The sequence below is a fragment of the Python bivittatus genome, unplaced genomic scaffold (assembly GCF_059951505.1).
Source record: "Python bivittatus isolate LINGU-HERP-01145 unplaced genomic scaffold, Pbiv_v1 ctg000590_np1212, whole genome shotgun sequence".
Lineage (NCBI taxonomy): Eukaryota > Metazoa > Chordata > Lepidosauria > Squamata > Pythonidae > Python > Python bivittatus.
Genome location: NW_028277086.1, coordinates 6,774,163 through 6,794,343, shown reverse-complemented (window position 1 = coordinate 6,794,343; position 20,181 = coordinate 6,774,163). Strand labels below are relative to the sequence as shown.

General features: G+C 40.2%; 1 protein-coding gene across 3 annotated transcripts in view; it reads right to left on the bottom strand.

The window, feature by feature from the left end:
• Nucleotides 1–8,393: 8,393 nt before the first annotated feature.
• FAM135B (family with sequence similarity 135 member B) overlaps nucleotides 8,394–20,181 on the bottom strand; it is a 128,673-nt gene continuing 116,885 nt past the window's right edge. For 2 of the 3 annotated variants that reach the window (XM_088148940.1, XM_088148941.1), the window contains one exon: nucleotides 13,545–19,902. In XM_088148940.1, coding sequence (XP_088005066.1) covers nucleotides 19,697–19,902 — 206 coding nt within the window. In that variant the 3' untranslated portion in view covers nucleotides 13,545–19,696. Of the gene's footprint in view, nucleotides 8,704–13,544; nucleotides 19,903–20,181 lie in introns of those variants that run through there. The other variant, XM_088148942.1, reaches the window with a different exon arrangement.

Below are 20,181 nucleotides of genomic sequence, written 5' to 3'. Positions count from 1 at the left end.
GATTTGTCACTGATTTCTCTCTTCCTTGTGGTAGACATGGAAAGGGGTCATTCTCCTGTAGCTTAGGAGGAGAAATTCATTCTGAAATCCAAAGTTAAATTAATTCTGCTCTAGGAATTCCCCAACACCATTACCAGAGCCAGGTTTCACAATAATGTTGTCATCCTGTAGTATCAGTGTACAGAGAAGGACATATGCCCACAGATTATCTGATATCATTAGTTGGGGGGCCGATTAAGAAAGGAGCGTATTTCTAAAAGATGCCTCTTACTATCAGTAGAGAGACCAAAAGTGATTCTTGGTATTTTTCTCCATTTTTTAACATCTCTGCTTTACAGGACAAAACTATAACCGTGACTATTAGTCAAGCAGACCTATCTAGCTGATTTGTTGAGATGGGATCTTTGACTATTCATCAATGTATACAAAGAAGAGGCAATGTATGTGTGTGGATGTGTGTGTGTGTGTTGCTTTGTTTCCTCTGAAGACAACATTTTGGACTAATTTCCAGAACTGTTGCTGGCAGGAGGGTGAGGGGCTCAGTCTTTCACGTGGGATGCCTTAACAGGTGCTGAAATAGTCATAATGCTTTCTCTGGAGGAAAACATAGAATATGAAGTCAACCACTGGGCTTAGCTATTTAGACTCCTGCTAATGGCTTTCTGTGAAATGGAGCCTCGTACTTTCTTGATCATTCAAGAAATCCAACCTATGCAGCCCATATTCCCTTGATTCTTAACACATCCTCATTAATAATACAGGACGTTTTGCTTTGCAGCAGCAGAATTTTTCAAAGGAACATCATTGCAACTCCTTCAGACGGATGTTGCTCGTCTAATTAGCAATATGTTTGTCACATTTCTACCTCATTCCAGAGAGAATAGTTCCTCAATTGCTCAAGTTTTCATTGCCTCTCATTAAGAATGTATGGTCCATTACAGTTATGATACCTGTAATAGTGTTGATTTTGTGGGAGGAAGAAAACTTTAAAGGAAAAACTTTAAAATAACTTGCAATGCACTGAAATCTCAAAGGCAGGCAGTGGGAGAAATGAATGGTGTCTTTTGTGTATTCTCTGTTATCAATAAGTCAACACCTTCTTTCAAATATATATACACACACAAACACACACAAATGCAGACACAATAAAGCCCTTCTTTGAGATGAAAATTCACCCAAGCAATGGAATTCCACCCAGCCTCAAAAAAGGGGGCCATTACTCATGGATATGGGCTCTAACTGTCCCTGGGGGTGGTTAGCCCCCTGATGTTGCTCCCTTGAATTATTTGCCAACTCTCCATCCTTCTTGGAAGCTATTTATTATTAGGACTGTTTTTATATTGCATTTTAATGAATTTTATCTCTGCTGTAAAAGAGTTGTTTCAGCGAGATGGGCGGTGACAAATTTGATGAATAAATAAAAATGAATGAATGAATGAATGAATAAAACCAATCATTCAAAAAATGAAACTATTGGATCCTAATTGGTTAATGGAAGCATGAACAATTGCATTATAATTTGAAGTTGATCTCAAGAGTACTTTTTTCAGGAGAGGATCAGATTCACATCCTGCTTAATAACAGAGGCGATATTATTAACAGAACATGGCCTTTGGGGATAAGGCTGATTCCTGCAATGGCCAAGAAGATTCAGGAAGGAGAAAAGTAGGGCACAGAGATGGTAGATCTCTAACATATTGCCACCCAGAACTGCTTTTCAATGGAACTGAATATGGGGATTTATCCAGCTAATTACTTCTGGTAGAACATTCTATGGATTTCTTTAATCCTCTCTCAGAGTCATTACAATTAGTGGCTGCTACTTTACCTCAAGGTGATGAATTTTATCAGTTAATTGCACAGTGGTTAATCAACTCTCACTCCATCCAAATGTCTCAACATTTTATTTTTGTGTTTAGGGTTGTCTGTGTTTTTGCCCAAATGGGCATGTTTCAATTCAGTCTCTCATCCTAGTCTTAGTTCATGTTGGCTCCCCATGTGCCCAGAAGAACCAGGTTTGGAATCTTGGCTTCATAATATCCTTCCTTTTCATGCTCTGGTTTCTCTTTCTGTGATTCCTGCCTTTTCCATTCTGCAGATCACTGAGCAACTAGAAGGTTGTATAAAATCAGAAGGAGCCTGGTAACAACTTTTCCAGCTAACAAATTTGATTAAAAGGCATAAGCTTTCACAAGGTGCAGTTCACTTAATCAGATGCGTAGTATAGGTAGACTAATGCAGGATTTAAATTAGGATGGGGGGCGGGGAGGCTGTTTGCCTTTGCCTTCTCATCAAATGCAGAAAGATGGAGAAGTAATATCTTCTGCATCCTGTGATCAGTTTTGATGGGAACAAGGAGGCAGCCCTTCTAATTCTGTTAGAAAATATAGCACTTGTGTCTTTCCCATGATTGTCAACATGCAGCATGACCTTTCAACCAGAGTTGAAGCAAGTTGTCTTCCAAATCATCAACTCCATTTTGAATCTTGAGATTGGTACATATCTCTATTACTTTGAATACCCTAGAGCAGAATATTGTCCACTCTGGTAGCCCAAATCTCATCGTATCCTAGTTTATATATTACTGGATAAGATATGGGAAGCTTTAACCATGCACATGACAGGCCAAGAGAATGATTTGGAAAAGGACACTTCATTGGATATACAATCAGCATGTCTTATAGGAAATCTTCTCTCTAACTAAACCTGGACTTCCATTTCCATTTTGTCCTAGTTTAGTTGACTGCTTATAGTCTGGGAACGGCTTCCCACCACAGTGATTATTTTCTGTTCATTGTTTTTGGGTTAAAGGTATGCCTGTTAGTAGTAGTGTGACAATAACAATACCTATTCTTATGTTTTCCATTCTGGAGCTAAAAACAGTTGTGGTGACAAGAGAGAATTTTTGCAATGGACAGTCAAAATAGGAGGCAATTAAATCATCTTGCTAAGTTTTGTAGTTTTTATCCATCCATCCGTCTTCCACTCAGATTCATTTTTTTAAAATATGAACATCTGAGACATTGAATTGTGGGATGTATCTGATCTGGCTTCATGGAAGAGAGAAAATTTTCAAAATGTACTTTCTTCATCAAAAAGTTAACATACATACATATAAAATGCATGTATATCCTGTGCTGTTCTTGTTGAAAGCCCATCAATGTCTGCTTATAATCTCTGTCTTTCTATTAGAGTTTAGATTCCACTGCCTACCAAGGCTATCATTTAAGCAGAATTTGCAGAGTAGGAAGCAGCATCTGTGTTTTGCTGATTCAGAAAACTATCAGGACTTTGGAGAAGTGATAATTTCCTTACTGGCTGGTCAACCTTTACTAGAAGAGTTGTTTTTCTTGAAGCTGCCTAACAATTTAAGAAGGCTGGCAGAAGCTGATGTCATAGAAACTCCATCCCTTATTGGATACTTCTGAAGACGTGGGAGACTCACCGTAGGTTAATGTCCTACAGCTGAAATCAGGGGGTGCTATGGGTACCACCTTAATGAGATGACCTGAGGTTGATTAGACTGGGTTTTCTTCTGCTCACTCATTTGCTCCTGATCCCAGGAATTTACCATAGGCCTTCTGAAGGCAAAACTTATATTTTAACATGGGCCTCTGACAATATTTTAGGACAACTTCAGGACATCAACACAACAAAGAAGAATGCAATTTAAGGAGGAATATCCTCAGATATAATCAATGCACTGTTACCAAGAAGGACACATCTTTGCATAAATAAACAAATAAATAAATATTACTTTACTCAATCTTTTGAGAGTTCATCATCCATATACCACCAAAAGATGAGTAACTGATTCAGTATTACATGGCCATCAGAGCCGAAGATGAATCCAGATCACCCCTTGTTCCTCTCTATGCACATCAGCACCAAGTTTGGGCCCATCCATGACCGAGGCAATGAAATCTTTTCTGAGAAGTAGGCTGCATCCTATCAAAGCCACTGAACTACTTAAAAACAAGAGTGGATTTAGCATTATCACTGACTTACAAGAGGTGAGATTAAGAATTGTTTCCTCTTCAAAAAAAAAAAAAATGCCTCAGCTTTCAGGCTTCAAAGTAGGTCTGACATGAGCAGCCCCTTTAATACCAGGGATTAATTTCTTCACTTGATTCAGCGGCACAAGATCTTTATGTCATTTCCCACCTTTCATCTACAAACCTCCCCCGCCCCACCCATCAGCGTCTCTTAATCTCTCACGGAAGGGCCCCTTCCCTTTCACTCTCAGACAGTTTACAGAAAAGCTCTGGCTGTCGTGTTAAAGATTAAACTCTTTTAAAAACATCTTTTTTATCCAGAGAAAACTGGAAAGGGAGCAGAAAGGGAAGAATCCTGGCATCTTCACTACAAACATGTTTTTCCTAGCATCAGTTTTCATGATTTCAGAGCCTATTTAGATGTAAAATTGCTAGGCCCCAGTGAGAGAGCTGTGATTTGTCTTGACAAGGCAATACACTCTGTGGAAGTAATGTGATTCTCTTTGTTGAGGTAAAGAGGGGACAAAAGTTGCCTCAATAATTGTTTTGGCTGCCCCATAACCTGATTGGCATTGCTGACAGTTGGATGGGGCTTCCAGGAGTTGACTAGACGTGTATCTCAAGAGGCTTTGGTACATGTGAAGTGCATCCACAGTAACCCCTTCTGGCCATTGAATCTGCAGGTTAAGTGAGCCAGTATTCTATTTCCCTTCCCTGGTAAAAACACTGGGGCCATTTTGCTTTCTGAAATGCCTTTGAGGGACTGCTTTGTTTAAACCTTCTTCAACATCCTGGAATTGCACAGACACACAGAAACCATCAATTTCTGCCCATTAATGGTCTGGAAGAGATGTTCCCTTCGCCTCGGGGCAGTGACATCTGCAGGGACCATGGAGAAGGCCCTTCTCAGCTGCTGCTCCTTTCTCCAGGACGTCATTGTCCTGGAGGTCAGGTCAGCTCCTACTCTCATGACTTTTCAGAAAGCAACTAAGGCCCAGCTTTCACAGTCACAGTCGCAGGATCTGAGACATTGCTTTGATCCCTCCCATAAGAGCAGCATTTGTATGGAATTGACTGTTAGCACTGCTAATGGTGCCTGGTGCGTTTTGGTTATGCAGTTCTTATGGGGCTTTTGGGGGCGGGGGATGCTTATCTGATTACTTAGAATTGATTATGATCAGAGCAGCATATAAGTCCAATAAACCCATAAGCAAAGTAGCAAGTTGGAAGTGTGCAGTTTGGCTCTCGTTCAGTTTGACTTGATTCAAAAGAAGCAAGTTAATTCCATCTGATGTCTTGGTTTAGAGGGGACAACCAACCAGTCAATCTAAGATGGATAAAGATTCATTTTAAAAGTCAGAACGGGGGGGGGGGGGGGGAAGTGCCCCTTGGGCCACCTCACAATCACAGGCTGACCTTCTCTCCTATTGGACACTGCTTTTTCCTCCCAAATTTCAGGAGACATTTGACCTCCCTGAAGTAGTCGTGGGTGGTGAATGGTCTGGAGCTCTGTATCAGCTCCACCCTGCTGATGAACGCCTCAAGGGTGAAAGACCCTTGATTCCAATGAAGACCAAGCTGAAGACCATCCAGTTTGCAGAAGAGGAACTTCTCAGAGTTGGGAAACAATCTGTGGTGAAAAGAAATGCTTTCGCAGGATCAGCAGGGCAAAGCTCATACATAACCACAGTTCCAGTTCTGTAGAATCTGGAGCAAGCTTTTGCTGCTGAATTATACATTCCGAGAACTTTTGATCATCTGGAAGGTGAGATCAGAGGGATGGGGGAGGAAAACTGCAAGAAACAACCCCAGAAAATTGCTTAATCGCACATTTCTTTTCTTTCTCTCTTCATCTGTCAAATCTGGATTCAAAGCAGCTCCTTTGTACTTCTGGGGAAATTGTTGTGGGTAATCTCCAGGTTAGCTTGCACCCCAGCCCACTCCCAACTGATCCCTCTAACAAGATCAGAGAAAACATACACAACCTTCAGCTAGCAATGCTGTAGCTGGATGTTTATTTATTAAATATCAGTAAACATTAAAAAAAAAAATTTACAAAGCCCCCCCCCCAAAAAAGGGGGGGAATAAAAGGTAGGCAAAAACAGAGAGAGAGAGAGAGAGATTAATACAAGCAACAATTTACGTTATCTACAGTATTTATATCTATCAAAAGGCACACAACTTTCCAGAGCCACTGGAAACAATCCTGGGGGGGGTGATCAGCCTCAACAATTAGCCTTTGGTTAGGTTCTTCCAGCCTTAAGCCTTTTATGTACATAACAGCAGCAGCACAGAGATGGAAAGTAGGACACCAGGTGATCTCTCTTCCATTTCCATTCAACTGGAGCACTTAAGGAGGCTAACAAAAAGAGTACAATATTATGGAGAAGATTTGCCATTGCATTGTGGGCTGTTTCTCAGCCAATTCTCATTCTGTTGGATGACAAAAGAACTTGCTTTAGAAATGGGTGAAGAGAGAAAAGGAATCCTGTGAACTCACCTGGGTGGAACATGAGCACCATTACTTCCTCATGGTTACTAATGGTGCCCACCCTTTAGAACAGCGTTTCTCAACCTTGGGAACTTTAAGATGTGTGGACTTCAGCTCCCAGAATTCCCCAGCCAGCCATGCTGGCTGGGGAATTCTGGGAGCTGAAGTCCACACATCTTAAAGTTCCCAAGGTTGAGAAACGTTGCTTTAGAACATCATCCCCCCAGAACTTATATTGGTCCTGAAGACGTGGCTATGCCATTGCACTTAAGGGTTGGGTAAGGGCGGTGAGCCTCTTCAATGGTCATACTGAATTGGATGCATTGATTGTATTTACTTGCTGGCTGGGACTATGTTTTGTGTTTCATTGAGTTTACAACAGTGGTTTTAGTGTGGTTGTATGTTTGTGGTTTTTGTGTACATGTTTTATTGTTCTTGCAGTTCTTTGTAATTGTGGCGAGATACCTAGAGTCACGTATCAGAGATGGGTGGCTAGAATGAATGAATGAATGAATGAATGAATGAATGAATGAATGAATGAATGAATGAATGAATGAGGTGGCCAAAGTGGGTTCATGTAACGTCCTGACCCTTTGTAATATCTACAGCACTCTCCAACTTCCCTGATTTCCCAAGCTTCCATTAAATTTCAAGGAGGGAACTCGAGAGGAAACCCCACACAGTTTTTCCAGCAGCAGTGTTCCTGCTGAACAGAAATCCTGCCCTCAATTTTGGTGGACATCTATCTGCACACTCTTTGGGACTTTTTAGTTGATCAGATTGGGCCGTTATTCATTTAATACTAAAAACAGTATTAAATTGAGGTGGGGGACAAATTCCAGAATAGTTCCTATTTCAGACTAAGTGCTGAACATATTCATCCAACATTTTGCTATTTAGTTCCATCTGGAGCTGCTGTCTTTTGGAAGGCAGCTTTCCAAGGTTACACACCTCTCAAATATCAAGCTCACCAATGATTCTCTCTGCATTCAAAGCTTGATGTTGGCATAATGGGTCATTGTTGGAATATCTCTTGCAATTATAGCCTAGAGTGTGCCACTGTGTCTGAAAGCTAGCATTGTTGCCTTGGGGGGCTTTGTCAAAACCAAAATCATAGTCCTGACCTGGCCAGGGCTGTGTTAATGCAGATCAAATTCAAAGGAAAGGGTGGTGAGTTTGCAGAAGATGTGATTTATGTGGGGGAGTATTTCCAGCAGTGCCAAAATATGATTATTTATATTATGTGGCAGTTCCATTGGCAGAGGAACTCTGATTTGTCCTGTGAATAATACTGAAGGCAACATTATGGTGATCCAGGCCATTTTCCTTTCTGAGTCCATCTGGACTGACTCCCTGTTCCAAAAGCTAGCTTCTATCAGTTGCAAGAGGAGTATGTTTTGGGTATGTCAGCCTATGATCTCATACACTAAAAGAGCCATTCAAAAGGGCTGTGGCTAATTGTCAACTTGTCTGCAGCAACACAACATCAAAACCTTCCTCCTTCTGGTGGCCTAGAAGAAAAGATGGCCCACATTCTGCACCACATATCTTTTGCAAACATGACATAGGAAATATTGAGCCAAATAAATGTGCAAGCTCCAAGGTCTGTGTCAGGCCTTCAAGATAGTCCAGGCGGGAAACCACAACCATGAATATTAACACTACCTTTATTGTAAGGTTGCAAGTCTGAAAGCACATCTCTGCCAACTTGCCTTTACTTTCCAGGGAACGAGGGAGGGTCCCTTCTGAGGTGTTTTCGCGAACCCCATTCCTTCTGTGGGCTGAGACATCTCTTGTCTGACCATGCTCTAGAGTGTGGCTTCTCTTCCTTCTGTCTCCCAAGGTCATTCTCACAGTCCATTACAGTCTGATCTTGAGGATGGCAACTTTTTGAAGGGCAGGGTGACCTTTTCTTTTCTTTTCTTTTCTTTTCTTTTCTTTTCTTTTCTTTTCTTTTCTTTTCAGCACCATGGGTGAGGTGTCAGTAATTCAGTTACATCTCTGGAGAAGTAATATTTCTGAAATCTCTAGAAGCGGTTCTGCATTTAGTGAATTTGGCCCATAAAAGGACATTCTTCTCGCCCGCTTTCTGATTCATTTTATGAAACACCTTCTCGCATCTTGAGATTGTGTCTCCTCTTCCCATGCTCCTTAATTTTGCTTAATGCTTTCCGGCTCCTTGTGTTGCTATAAGCCTGCATCAACCACTGCTCTTTTCTGTACGGATGAAATTGTGAATTATCTCGTTAGCACAGCACCTTCATTAAAACTGGAAAGGGTTGCAAGGAATAGGTGAACCTGTTCAAGAACTAGCTTTTAAGTTCATATAAGAAATTTTGTACTAGATTTATTTATTTATTTATTTATTTATTTACTTATTTCTCTCTCTCTCTCTCTCCAGCTGTGTGAGCGTGAATCATTCGCTTCCATCATCCGAACTGCTCAGGGCCACTTTTTGCTTATATGAGATTCAGTGTGGTTCATATCCTACAAGCTAATGTTTGGGCAGCTGATGCATGGATAAAGATCAGCTGGAGCAAAGGTCACTAGAGAAATACCCTTCACTGCTTCCTACCATTTCCAGAGAAATGGAAGCAGGCAGAATGGGCCTGTTTTCATTCTTTCTCTGTCTCAGCACAGATGGAAAATTGCTTAAAAGGCAGTGCAGGGTGACAAGGGAGAGATTTCACCCAGAGGCACTCAGAAGGAAATTACTACAATTGCACATTTTAGTTATTAGAAACTTGCTCTCCAGGACCTCCGGAACAGCTATTTACACTTTGGCTTCGGGGCTGTTCCCAGACAACATGCCAAATTTCAAACTATTTCTCCCATTCTCTCTCACACACAGTACACTGGCCTTTTCAGCAGGCCGACAATTTACCTTAACAATAAATTAGGATAACTTATGTCACTCTTGTTACATTCCATTTTTATACATTGACAGTTTTGAAATAAAGTAAGAATGAGAAATTGTTTTCATGTGTCCTGTGCTACAGAAAAGTTATTTTGTTGTGTGCATGCATTGAATCACATTCGTGAGTTCTCCAACATTAAACAGGACATACAGATTACAATAATAGAAATGTGCCATGTCCTGCTTGCTTGTTGATTTTAAATCTAGTGTGTGAAGACATATAATAAAAGAAAGAATAGTACATAAAGAGACACATCTAAGAGACTACAGGTAGTCCTTGCTTAACAACTGTTTGTTTAGTGACCATTCAAAATTAAAATGATGCTAAAAAAGTGACTTACCACTGGTGCCTGAAGTTACGATCGTCACAGCATCTCCACGGTCATGTGATTGCAATCTGGCAACCAGCTTGCCCTTACAACGGTTCCCATGTCCTGGGGTCATGTGATCACCATTTGTGACCTTCCCAGCCAGCTTCCAGCAAGCAAAATCAATGGGGAACCAGGTGATTCACTTAAAGACCACATGATTCATTTAATGACCATGGTGATTTGCTTAATGACCAGCGCAAAAAGGTTGTAAAGTTGGTCACATGATGATTCGCTTAATGACCACATCGCTTAGCAAGCTAAATCCCGGTCCCAATTGTGGTTGTTAAGCAAGTACTACTTGGACTGAATGTTTGTTTAATGCATGGAGCATAGTTTGATCCAATTTGGTCATATGCTCTGCTTCATAAAAGAATTCAGTTAAATCCTTCCTGTCTGCCTGCCTTTGAGTCAATATTGACTTCTGGTGACAGCCTGGACTAGTCCGTGCAGTTTTCTTGGCAAGATTTTCAGAAGTGGTTTGCCCTTGCCTTCTTCCTAGAGCTGAGAGAAAGGGACTAGCCCGAGGCCACCCAGTCAGCTTTGTGCCAAAGGCAGAACTGGACCGCGTGGTCTCCTGGCTTCTAGACCAGTGTCTTTGACCTTTACAGCATACTAGCTGTCTAAAGCATCTGAACCAATATCAGTTCTTACTCTGCCTGATCAGATCAGCAAAAAGGAGATCCCTATGTCATTACATCCATTGCTGAATTCTTCTTACCGCTAGGAAGTTTTTTTCCAAATGCCTAATCAGAATTGGCTTCTATTGGAAACTATTATTCATGTCCTGGGCTCTGAGTTTATATGAAATGGATCTTAGTCTTCTTCTATGTAAATACCTTTTAGATTCTTGAAGAGTGCTTGTCTTCTTTGTTTCACAGGGAAACATATGCAGTGCTACTCATGACACATATATACTGTGGTTAACTACAAGCTTTATCAGTGCCCTTAGATGTTAGAAAGACTACTTGTGATACATATCACCTGCATAGCTTTTATTTCATTTCAGCTGTGATAAATTAGGGTTGTGCAAAAAGGTACTTTGGCCCGTGTAGCACCTGTCTGCAACTCTTTCCAGCAACCCCTTCAACTGTGATGCCAAATTATTCTGGGAAATAACAAGGTGGCTTTAAAGAGCTGCAGACAGGTGCTATGTTTGCAGTCCTGGACATTCCAAGGCACTTTTTCCAAATTATATCTAATGCCCTGCACAGACCTACTGTCTTACACCTGGGTTAGCCAGTAAACCTCCTCTCTCCAGATACTTAACTCTTTATTCCACTAAGGACTCCCAGAGTATATCCACTCTCCTGCCCCAGTGATGTGTTGTCTTCATGTTCTTGAGACAGGTTAAGTTGGAGCTGGATTCTTTGAGGATGCTGGAGGTATAACTGAAGAAGGGGGACAGGGGCACCAGTAACTGCCCACTCCTTCTGTCAGGTTCCTTAAATTGTCAGCCTAAGTCCTCATAATGACCCCAGGTACTACGTTTTGGGGCCACTGCTTGTTGCTGCCTCTGCAACCAGTCCTTCTCACCACTCTACTCTTTTCTCGAGGTCTTCAGGTTAGCAGCTCATGCTGCCTGGATAGAGCAGGTGTCCCATCTGCCTGCATTCTAGCTTGTTTGCAGAAGGCTTTAAGATAAAGCCAAGGCCTGCAGGTGGCCTAGGCCAGGGTTCCTCAACCTTGGCGACGAAGATGTGTGGACTTCAGCTCCCAGAATTCCCAAGCCAGCTATTGGGAACTGGCCTAGGATGCAAATTGTCCACCTCTGCTTTGATCCTCCCTGTTTACTGGTCCTTTTAGCTCAATATTGTTTTTGTTTTATTTTGTTTTTCCACTAATAGGAGTTCTCCAAGATTTCAGAGAGAGGGAAACCCAACCATCTGTTCTCAGCTACCCATCTGATGACTGATCAACCAGGGACTGGAAAATCACTTTAGAAAACTTAATGGACCATGGGGGACATGCAAATCAAGCAGAATTTCTCTTAGTTGCCTCTGTGGATGGGTATAATGAGGGGAACACTTTCTGTGCAAGGTATTACTGTAGCCAGATAACAACACAACTGCAGTTTTAAGTGAGGAAACAGTGTCATCTTGTGGCAACTGAAAATAGCTTTGCATGTTACTTTTATTTATCTCCTTGGAAACAGACCCCCCTTGAGCTTTTCTTATCCCTTCCGATCAATATGCAAGATTACCACATATTATGAGATATATGCATTCTCCAGTACAAAGAAAGCATTTGTCAGACATCTCCAAGAATGTTTTGCTAGCATTCTTTGCACATGCAATTCAAGCAAATCTTAAACTGAAAGAACAAATTTCCAAGTCACTTGAGATCCTTTGGATAAGGGACTGATGACTGACATTTTATGTATAAGTATTTTCTTTACTCTGTGTGACAGAACTAAAATGCTTAGTGTTGATTTTGGGTAGGGCTCTGTGGATCTTTAAGGGGGTAAAGTTGCTTCACAAAGCAAAGAGGCCCTACTCATTTCTAAGAGTAAAGCTTATATCCCGCAATGATACCTTTAACACTATCAAACCAGAACATCTGCCTATCCCAGGTCCTTGGGAAGGACTCGATAGGTGGATAAAAATGCCAAATCCAGTCTAAACATCTGGCTGACTGTGTGACCAACAGTAATATATTAAACTTATATGCTGCCTGACTCTCAATGACTCCAGGCAGCACACAACGATCAAATAAATTACAATAATACTAATGAAAGGAAAAGAACAGAAAAGATGGTGAGAGCGACAAACCGGATGGAATGAAGCAAGGGGTCTCACTCTCCCTCGCCAGGTCTTCATGGCTCTTCTAAACAACAGCAGAGTGGGGGCCATCTGGATTTTTTCCGGGGGGACTTCATTCCCCAGAACAGGCTCTGATGCACAGAAGGCACATTTCTGGAGTCCGAATAGATGACATTGTTTAATCTTAATCAAAGAAGCATGCCAACCCTGCCAGATCGAATCAGCCAGGCAGATACTGAACATCACCTAGGAAAGCCTCTTAACCCAATCATGTTCTCAAAATCTTAGGTAATGACAATTATGAAGAAAGGAGGACCTTGTGTAAACTTCAGTTAATGAAACAGCTCCAACCATTCCCTTCTGGCCAAGATATTCTAATCTCATCTGTTGTGTATATAATCATCTTCCCAAATGTTCATATTCTCAATATTCAATCAAGCTTCAGAAATGTGAATTAGAGGACAATGGTGTTGTGAAGATTCACCCTATTTCAGCTGCTGTCCTATTCTTCTGAAAGCAGCCTATGATTGCCAAGGATCATGGAATTATTAACATGGATAATTTTACCAGATGGGTAAATTAGGGGAATGTACTGTATATATGGAATCTCACTGAAAGCACCACCATGGAAAAGTGTAGTGACCATGTTCAAGTGGTGTGATCGTGGTTCTAGTAGAATGCCAAAGTCTTGCAGGTCTATAGACTAAATCATATATCTCAAGTTTAAGAGATAAGAGTTTTGATGGCATAAAGCAGGAGTCTTTTACAATTTATGCCCTTTTTGTCATTTATGCCCTTTATTCTGTTCCATACTATTTCCCTCAAAGCATATATCAAATATCATTGAATGAGATGGGCAGTGACTAAATTTGAAATATAAATAAATAAAATAAAATAAAATAAAATAAAATAAATAAATAAATAAATAAATACATACATACATACATACTTAAATGTGTTCAAAAGATGAGTCTATTTTAAGTATATACAGTATGTTCACATTTCCCAACACCTCAAGAACTCGGTGACACCTGGTGGCTTACAAAATTCCATTGGGCACATTTAGGCTAAGACATATGGTTTAGCCTTTATTTATTTGGGTTTATATTTCAGTTTTCCTCCAGGAGCTTAAGATGACATGCATAGTACTATTTCTCCTTCATTGTTTTCCCCACAACAACAACTTTCCTTGTTGGTAAGTTGCAATAATTTGGCCTAAAGGGTAGTAGCTGGCCCAAAGACATCAGAACAGCTCTCATTGCTGAGGGTGGCCTTGAACCTGCATCTCCAGGTCCTAGTTCAAATTGAGTCTCCAACTTGAATTATCTAGCATGCTTCTCCCCTTCATCTGTCTTTTTAGGTCATACATTTTGTTAGCTGCATCTTCCTCACCCTCCCAGAAGAAGTAGAATGGGAGAACAAATGTAAACACAATCAAAGGTTATAATGTAAAGCACATCACACATATGAAAACATAAGAACAGCCATACTTCAGGTTCTCATCTCACCATGGCCAACTAGATGTCATTGTGAGAAGGACATTTGTATGTTAGAAAGTTCCAGTGCACTTTCCCCAGCAAGTGGTACTGAGAAGCACAAGCCGATATAAACTGAAAATAGCATCTAATGTTCATAATTAACTGGAATTGATTGTTCTACTCAATGAACCTTTTTTTTTTCTTAGTGAAAACCTCTTTTGGGGGATGGTTCTGATGCCACACCACTGTGATTACATGCTACATCAAATAGATAGATAGATAGATAGATAGATAGATAGATAGATAGATAGATAGATAGATAGATAGATAAATAATAATTGTAATAACTTTTTTCCTTGCCCATTTTCCCATGTGGTCAGGTTTTGATGTTAAATCTGGACCAGTTCATAATATTAGTACTGTGTGTTTCCATTTCAGCATTGTGCAAAGCAGCCTGCATCTTTCAGACTGATACATATATGAAGCGGCAAAGGGAATCAATTTATCCAATATATACGGAAAATCTCTCTGTAAGAAACTGTGCAATGCCAGACAAAAGGAAGGAAATAGTTTTATTGACATTTCCTTTACACCCTACACAAGCCACACAAATTGTCACCATAAAGCATATGTAGAAAAATACTTGAACCATATTGGCCCTCAAGAGTGTCCCTTACTGATAAGGTCATTAGTAGAATCCCCATCATGATCACCATTCTGTTATCTTTATCTTCATCATTATCATCATCACCACTGCAATAAATTCTAAGCATTAAAAGTTCACAGTGTCATTCTAAGCTTTACATCTGCAATTATGGATAGATGAGGGACCAATTGCTCTTATCCCTTAAGAATTATCAAAATTCAGAAATAGTCCTTTAGACCAGTGTTTCTCAGTCTTGGTAACTTTAAGATGTTTGGACTTCAGCTCCCAGAATTCCCCAACCAGCATGCTGACTGGGGAATTCTGGGAGTTGAAGTCTAGACATCTTGAAGTTGCCAAGGCTAGAAACACTGCTTTAGACAATTAAAAGCCCTTTCTCTAAGCCTGTTCCAAGTATTCCATTGAATTCCACTGACATGATCCCTTAGAGAGGTCTGTCTTAGTTGGGAGGGTCATTTGTCAGACAAAACACCATAGATTCCATATGAATTAGACAAACAAAGGAAAAGAGATGTACCCATTTTTCTCCTATGTAAGAGACGGTGGTGGATTTCCATTTACTACTTCTCATTAGGCCACAGGTCAATCAAAGATGACAGATGACCTTGTGTACTTTACAACCCAGAGATATTTGCAGGCAGTGAAATATTGCACACAACGTGTGGGTAATAACCACACCAGTAGCAGATAAGGATATATATTCCTGTCTGTACCATATGATGCATTTGAAGGTTGATCTCATCCATACTTCTAACAAGAATGGGGACCTTTGCTGGTTTGGATTTTGTTCATGCACTTTTATCCACATTCTACCCTTGTGAAATTGCAGTCCTACAATTGCAGATCAATTTATTCACGAGCAAGATCAGGTGCTGCCTGACAGTTCTCTAATTTTGCTAGCCCCAATGTAATATATACTTTACCTACTTCATATGTAACCAGGTCAACTTGAAAGCTTAAAATAGTTATCCACATTATTTATTTGGATTTTCCCCCAATTTGCAATATAGAGAGTCTGTTTTAAAAAAAGAGAAAAAAACAGGGCCAGAGAAATCAGACTTTGATGAAGACATCCAGTGACGTAGATATATGCTCCCCAACATCTGAGCTGAACAGAAATTAACAAGGTCATATTTACACAGAACGAGACATCTTAAAAGCCTTTTCAAAGGAGGCCATATCATGTCTTAGCAGTGTTCCAACACTTTAGAAGTTATTCTGTACAAGGCAAGTATCTTGTTAGATTTTTGTACAAGTATATTAGCGTAAATATTGTTTATTTGTTCATGTAAGACAGGATTATATAATAGTCTTTATAAAGACAGCATCCCAGTTAAAAAATAGAGGGAAAGAGAGACAAATCTGTCATCTGCAAATTTTCAGCAGACCAGATTATTATTGCCTATAATTTTAACACAATGTGGCAGCGTTTGTGAAGATGGAATCCACATCGATTCTTAAGAAAGAAGAGAGATCTGCAAATGACCCACAGGGAACTTCAGGATTTGGCAGATAATGTCTGAGATCCATGGATTTTCTTGGTGGGGAAGAAAGAATTTCCACTTTGGATCAATAGAAACCTTTTACAAATACTAGATTTTGCTGATGGTAATAGATGACAGACATATATTTCAAAGAGTTATCTGTGATCCATGGATTTTCCTTGGTCAGAATAATGGGACCAGTAAATACTGAGTGGGTATAAATACACAATCTGACATCTTTTTAAAGACTTGAAGATATTAATACAACACTGCGCAATGTGTGTTAGCTTGAATATAACTTAATGGACAGCCCATTTTGTGGACTTTCACACATTTCTGGACTAATAATTACTGAACATGAATCTAACACACACAAATTTGTCTTCTTCTGTCTCTCATCATGCATTGAAAAGATAAATATCAGAATCTATCAAGGCTGTGATTCCCAAATCTGTGGGGCTTCAATGTGCAAAAGAAGCTTTCAATGAGTAACTCTATTTAGTATTGGGGTATGCACTGTGCATTACATGTACTTGATTAATTAATGGGGTGAGAGAATATGAATATCACAAACAGCCAAAAGCAAACATTAGTAAATGAGAACATGAGCTTAATTAAAATAGCTCTGTGTTTCTCTATTCAGGGAAATTCAAAGACACTATATTAGACCATGAACAGTGGTGAAGTCAAGAGACTAGCCACATTCAGAAAAGACTGTAGCGAAAAGAACTAAATTTAGTTACTTGTCAGCCACCTAGAGTCACTTATATAGTGAGATGGGCAGCATATAAATGTGATTGATAAATAAATAAATAAATAAATAAATAAATAAATAAATAAATAAATAAAGAGAGGTGAGTGTTTCTCCCTCCTGCAAAGTTGCAGCGACATCAGTAAACAATTGGTCATCCATGGGTTCAGCATATTTGTCTCCAGTGGACAACTATGCAAAGAGCTGAAGTATTTGTGGAGACCAATTGTTCTGTAGAGAGCAGCTCTTTGCACTGAAGACCAGCTGCTTACATGATTTGATCTCCCTTCACAAATGGTGTCCTCAATTTCACTAGATTTACAGAAACATAATACTCTGGTCAAACCAAAAGGTCAGTAATTACGGGCAGGATAACAGTTCCTTTCTACAGTTAAGCTGGTATGCCCTAGAAGGAACTTGACAGGCATGTCTAGTTGAGCAGAGAATCCCACTTTGAAGAAAGCCAAGAAGCCTTCAATAGCCCCTTCCATTAATCTTAATGTACAGCGATTTGAGTAGCAAGAGGGAATCAAGATGAGACTAAAAGGACCTAAAACTGGCTCCTAAGATTCCACAGACATTCTCCTCATCTCTTCCCATTTACATTACTGATGGCTGGGTCCTGGTAAAGCAATGCCAGGTGTAGCTAAAAGATATCTGTATATGGTCAGAGTCATGAGAAGCCATCAGCTTGTCCTGAACCATTCTTTTGGTCAATCAGTGCAACAGGCAATATGCTTTTCAATGATTCACTGGTTCTTCCCCGAAACTAATTTAAAAAAAAACAAGAAGAAGAAGTCTGGAAAACCTTGACCCGTCAATCTTTTGGCAATTGCTTTGTTTAACCCAATCACCTGTCCCACCCTTCCCCTCCCTCCCTCATCTTTCTGACTCTTGTTCTTAGTCTTGGCAACCTCTATCTCCCTGGTACTAGCAATAATTTTGCCTCAAAGTGTTATCAACACCCTTTAGAATCTCAGATATGTCTCCCATCACCTACTAGATGCCATTGTAACTGCCTGGCTTTGAACTGACAGCTTCTATTTGGAAAACATGAGATCTATCACTAAGCTACCAGGATGTAAATAAGCCTCCATAACTACCCTAACATGGCTTATTTTATGGTCCAAGATAATAAGGCTGTAAGAATTGGTCTTGTTGAGCCAGTATGATGCTTAGAGACAGGAGAAATATCCAGTAAGTCAAACACAAGAGCTAACAAAGCTCAGCTGCATACCTAAAATTAAACCTTGCATGGGTATACTGGACTTAAAAAAAAAAAAAAAAAAAGCTGTTGGTCTTCATGGCTGGGTTCATGCAACAACCTTAATCAGGCCAGTTATAAATGTAGCAGATTAATTTTCATAAGATGCTATACTTAGTTCTAAGAGTGGTTAGGGTTTTTTTCCATGTCTTAGTAGGCTGTGTAAATTTCTGCCCATTTGGTTAATTTATGGTTCAATGTATTATTTGATGCAATGCATAAATAAATAGATAAATTCAGCAGTCAAATTAAGTGAGTTGTGTGAATGCAGCCATAAAGAGTAGCTGCCATTATCAAGCCACCCATATATTGCATCTAACCTTCATCTCCACTGCCCTCTTAAACATAGAGTTGTTCTTTTCTAAAAGGAAAAGTCTATCTTGAGTTGAGCTCAACCCTCAGTAACAACATAGACACGTCTGTGATATTTTCCTGGAAACTATATGGATATGGCTTGACATTGCCTTCTTCTGGATTCCCCCCCCCTCCCCCCCAGCTCCAGGATTTCCTGATGGTTTATCATCCAAGCATTAACCAGACCTCACCTTGCTTCACTTTTTCCAGTTGCACAATGAGCTAGGTACTACCACCTGCTGTGACTGTCTTCTCTACAATAGGTCTTTGTATCTAAGGGCACAATTTTTAGTATCATCCAAGATTAGTTCCTGCCCTTCTTTACTTAACAGCAGGATACATTTTTTTCATTCTTTAAATTTTCAGGTAAACTTTGTAGACCTAATGTTGGTGGATACTATGCAGTATTTGATCAGTTTGCTTGAGTCTGTGTACCTTCAAAGCTTCTTTCTTGGCCCTTTACTCCTAAAATTCAGGATGTGATCATGTATCTGTGCAGAGTTGGCAACTAGATCTTACTGAGTTTTATTATACCTTTTGGCTACCATGCTGGGATTTTCTGTGTGTGTGCGTGCAAGTTGGGTAGGTGTGTGTATTTCCTTCTCAAAATTATTATCCCCAAAGTGCTGAAGGCTCAGAAACTCTCCATCCCCCCCAACTTATTTTCTAATTCACTACAAAGGAGAATTTCACCTGAGCTTCATGTTTGTTTCTACCTGCGTGTGTTAGCCCACAAAATGAAATGGCAAATCTATTCAACAAATCCGTATTAGTTTAACTAAGGCAGTTCAATCTTAGGAGGGTCTTCTAATGAAGCAGACAGGAGAAACATACTGATCCCATCACAGGTTCAGAAAGGCAGATCTGGAATCTGACTCTCAGCATTTGAAGATAAATTATTCAAGGTAGATGAACAAAGAGAGAAAGGACAAAGAAACTTAACATGTAGATGTTTCCATCTTCCCAAAAGCACCAATAGTTGGCCCTTTGAATGCTTAATAACTGAAGCACTTGATTCTTTCCCCAAATAAATAGGGTATGAGTATGTGCGTGCTATATGTGTCACCACTGGCCTATTCCATTCTTCCTGGCAATATAGCACTCCCTCGGTTCAGAAACGGTTGCCGTTTTCTGCAAAGCTTCCTTTGTTCCCCTGAGGCTCCCAGTCCTATTTAAAATAGTTGAGTCCTGCCACAAGAAAGAACTTTTCCAGGAACAGTTCAGAATCCAGCACAGCTATGTGTGCAGCTCGCCCAATCAGTGTGTTAGCCGTGTTTGGCAAGGCGTGGAATACATTGTGACGGATTAAAGTGCAGTCCTTAGCTCCAACAACGGGCTGGAGAAGGTTGTTGATCATCTCAGCATAAACAGGACCTTGGAAAATTGAAAAAAGGAGACCATCATCATCATCATCAGTCATGACCACCACCATCACCACCATCATCATTTGCTGTGCAATTTCTCCAGTGTTGTCTTTCCCACGGATAGCAGATTCTGTTTTGCTCTTTTGCTCTTTTTAATACTGTCATTATTAGAGTGTTGTGGAACAGCAGGCTGATTGAACAAAATTGCAGGTGCCTCTGCTGTCTTCTTTCCTTCCCATCTGAGCCTCCTCCCCAGCGTCAGCATAGCAGAGTTGCCAATAAAGCTGCA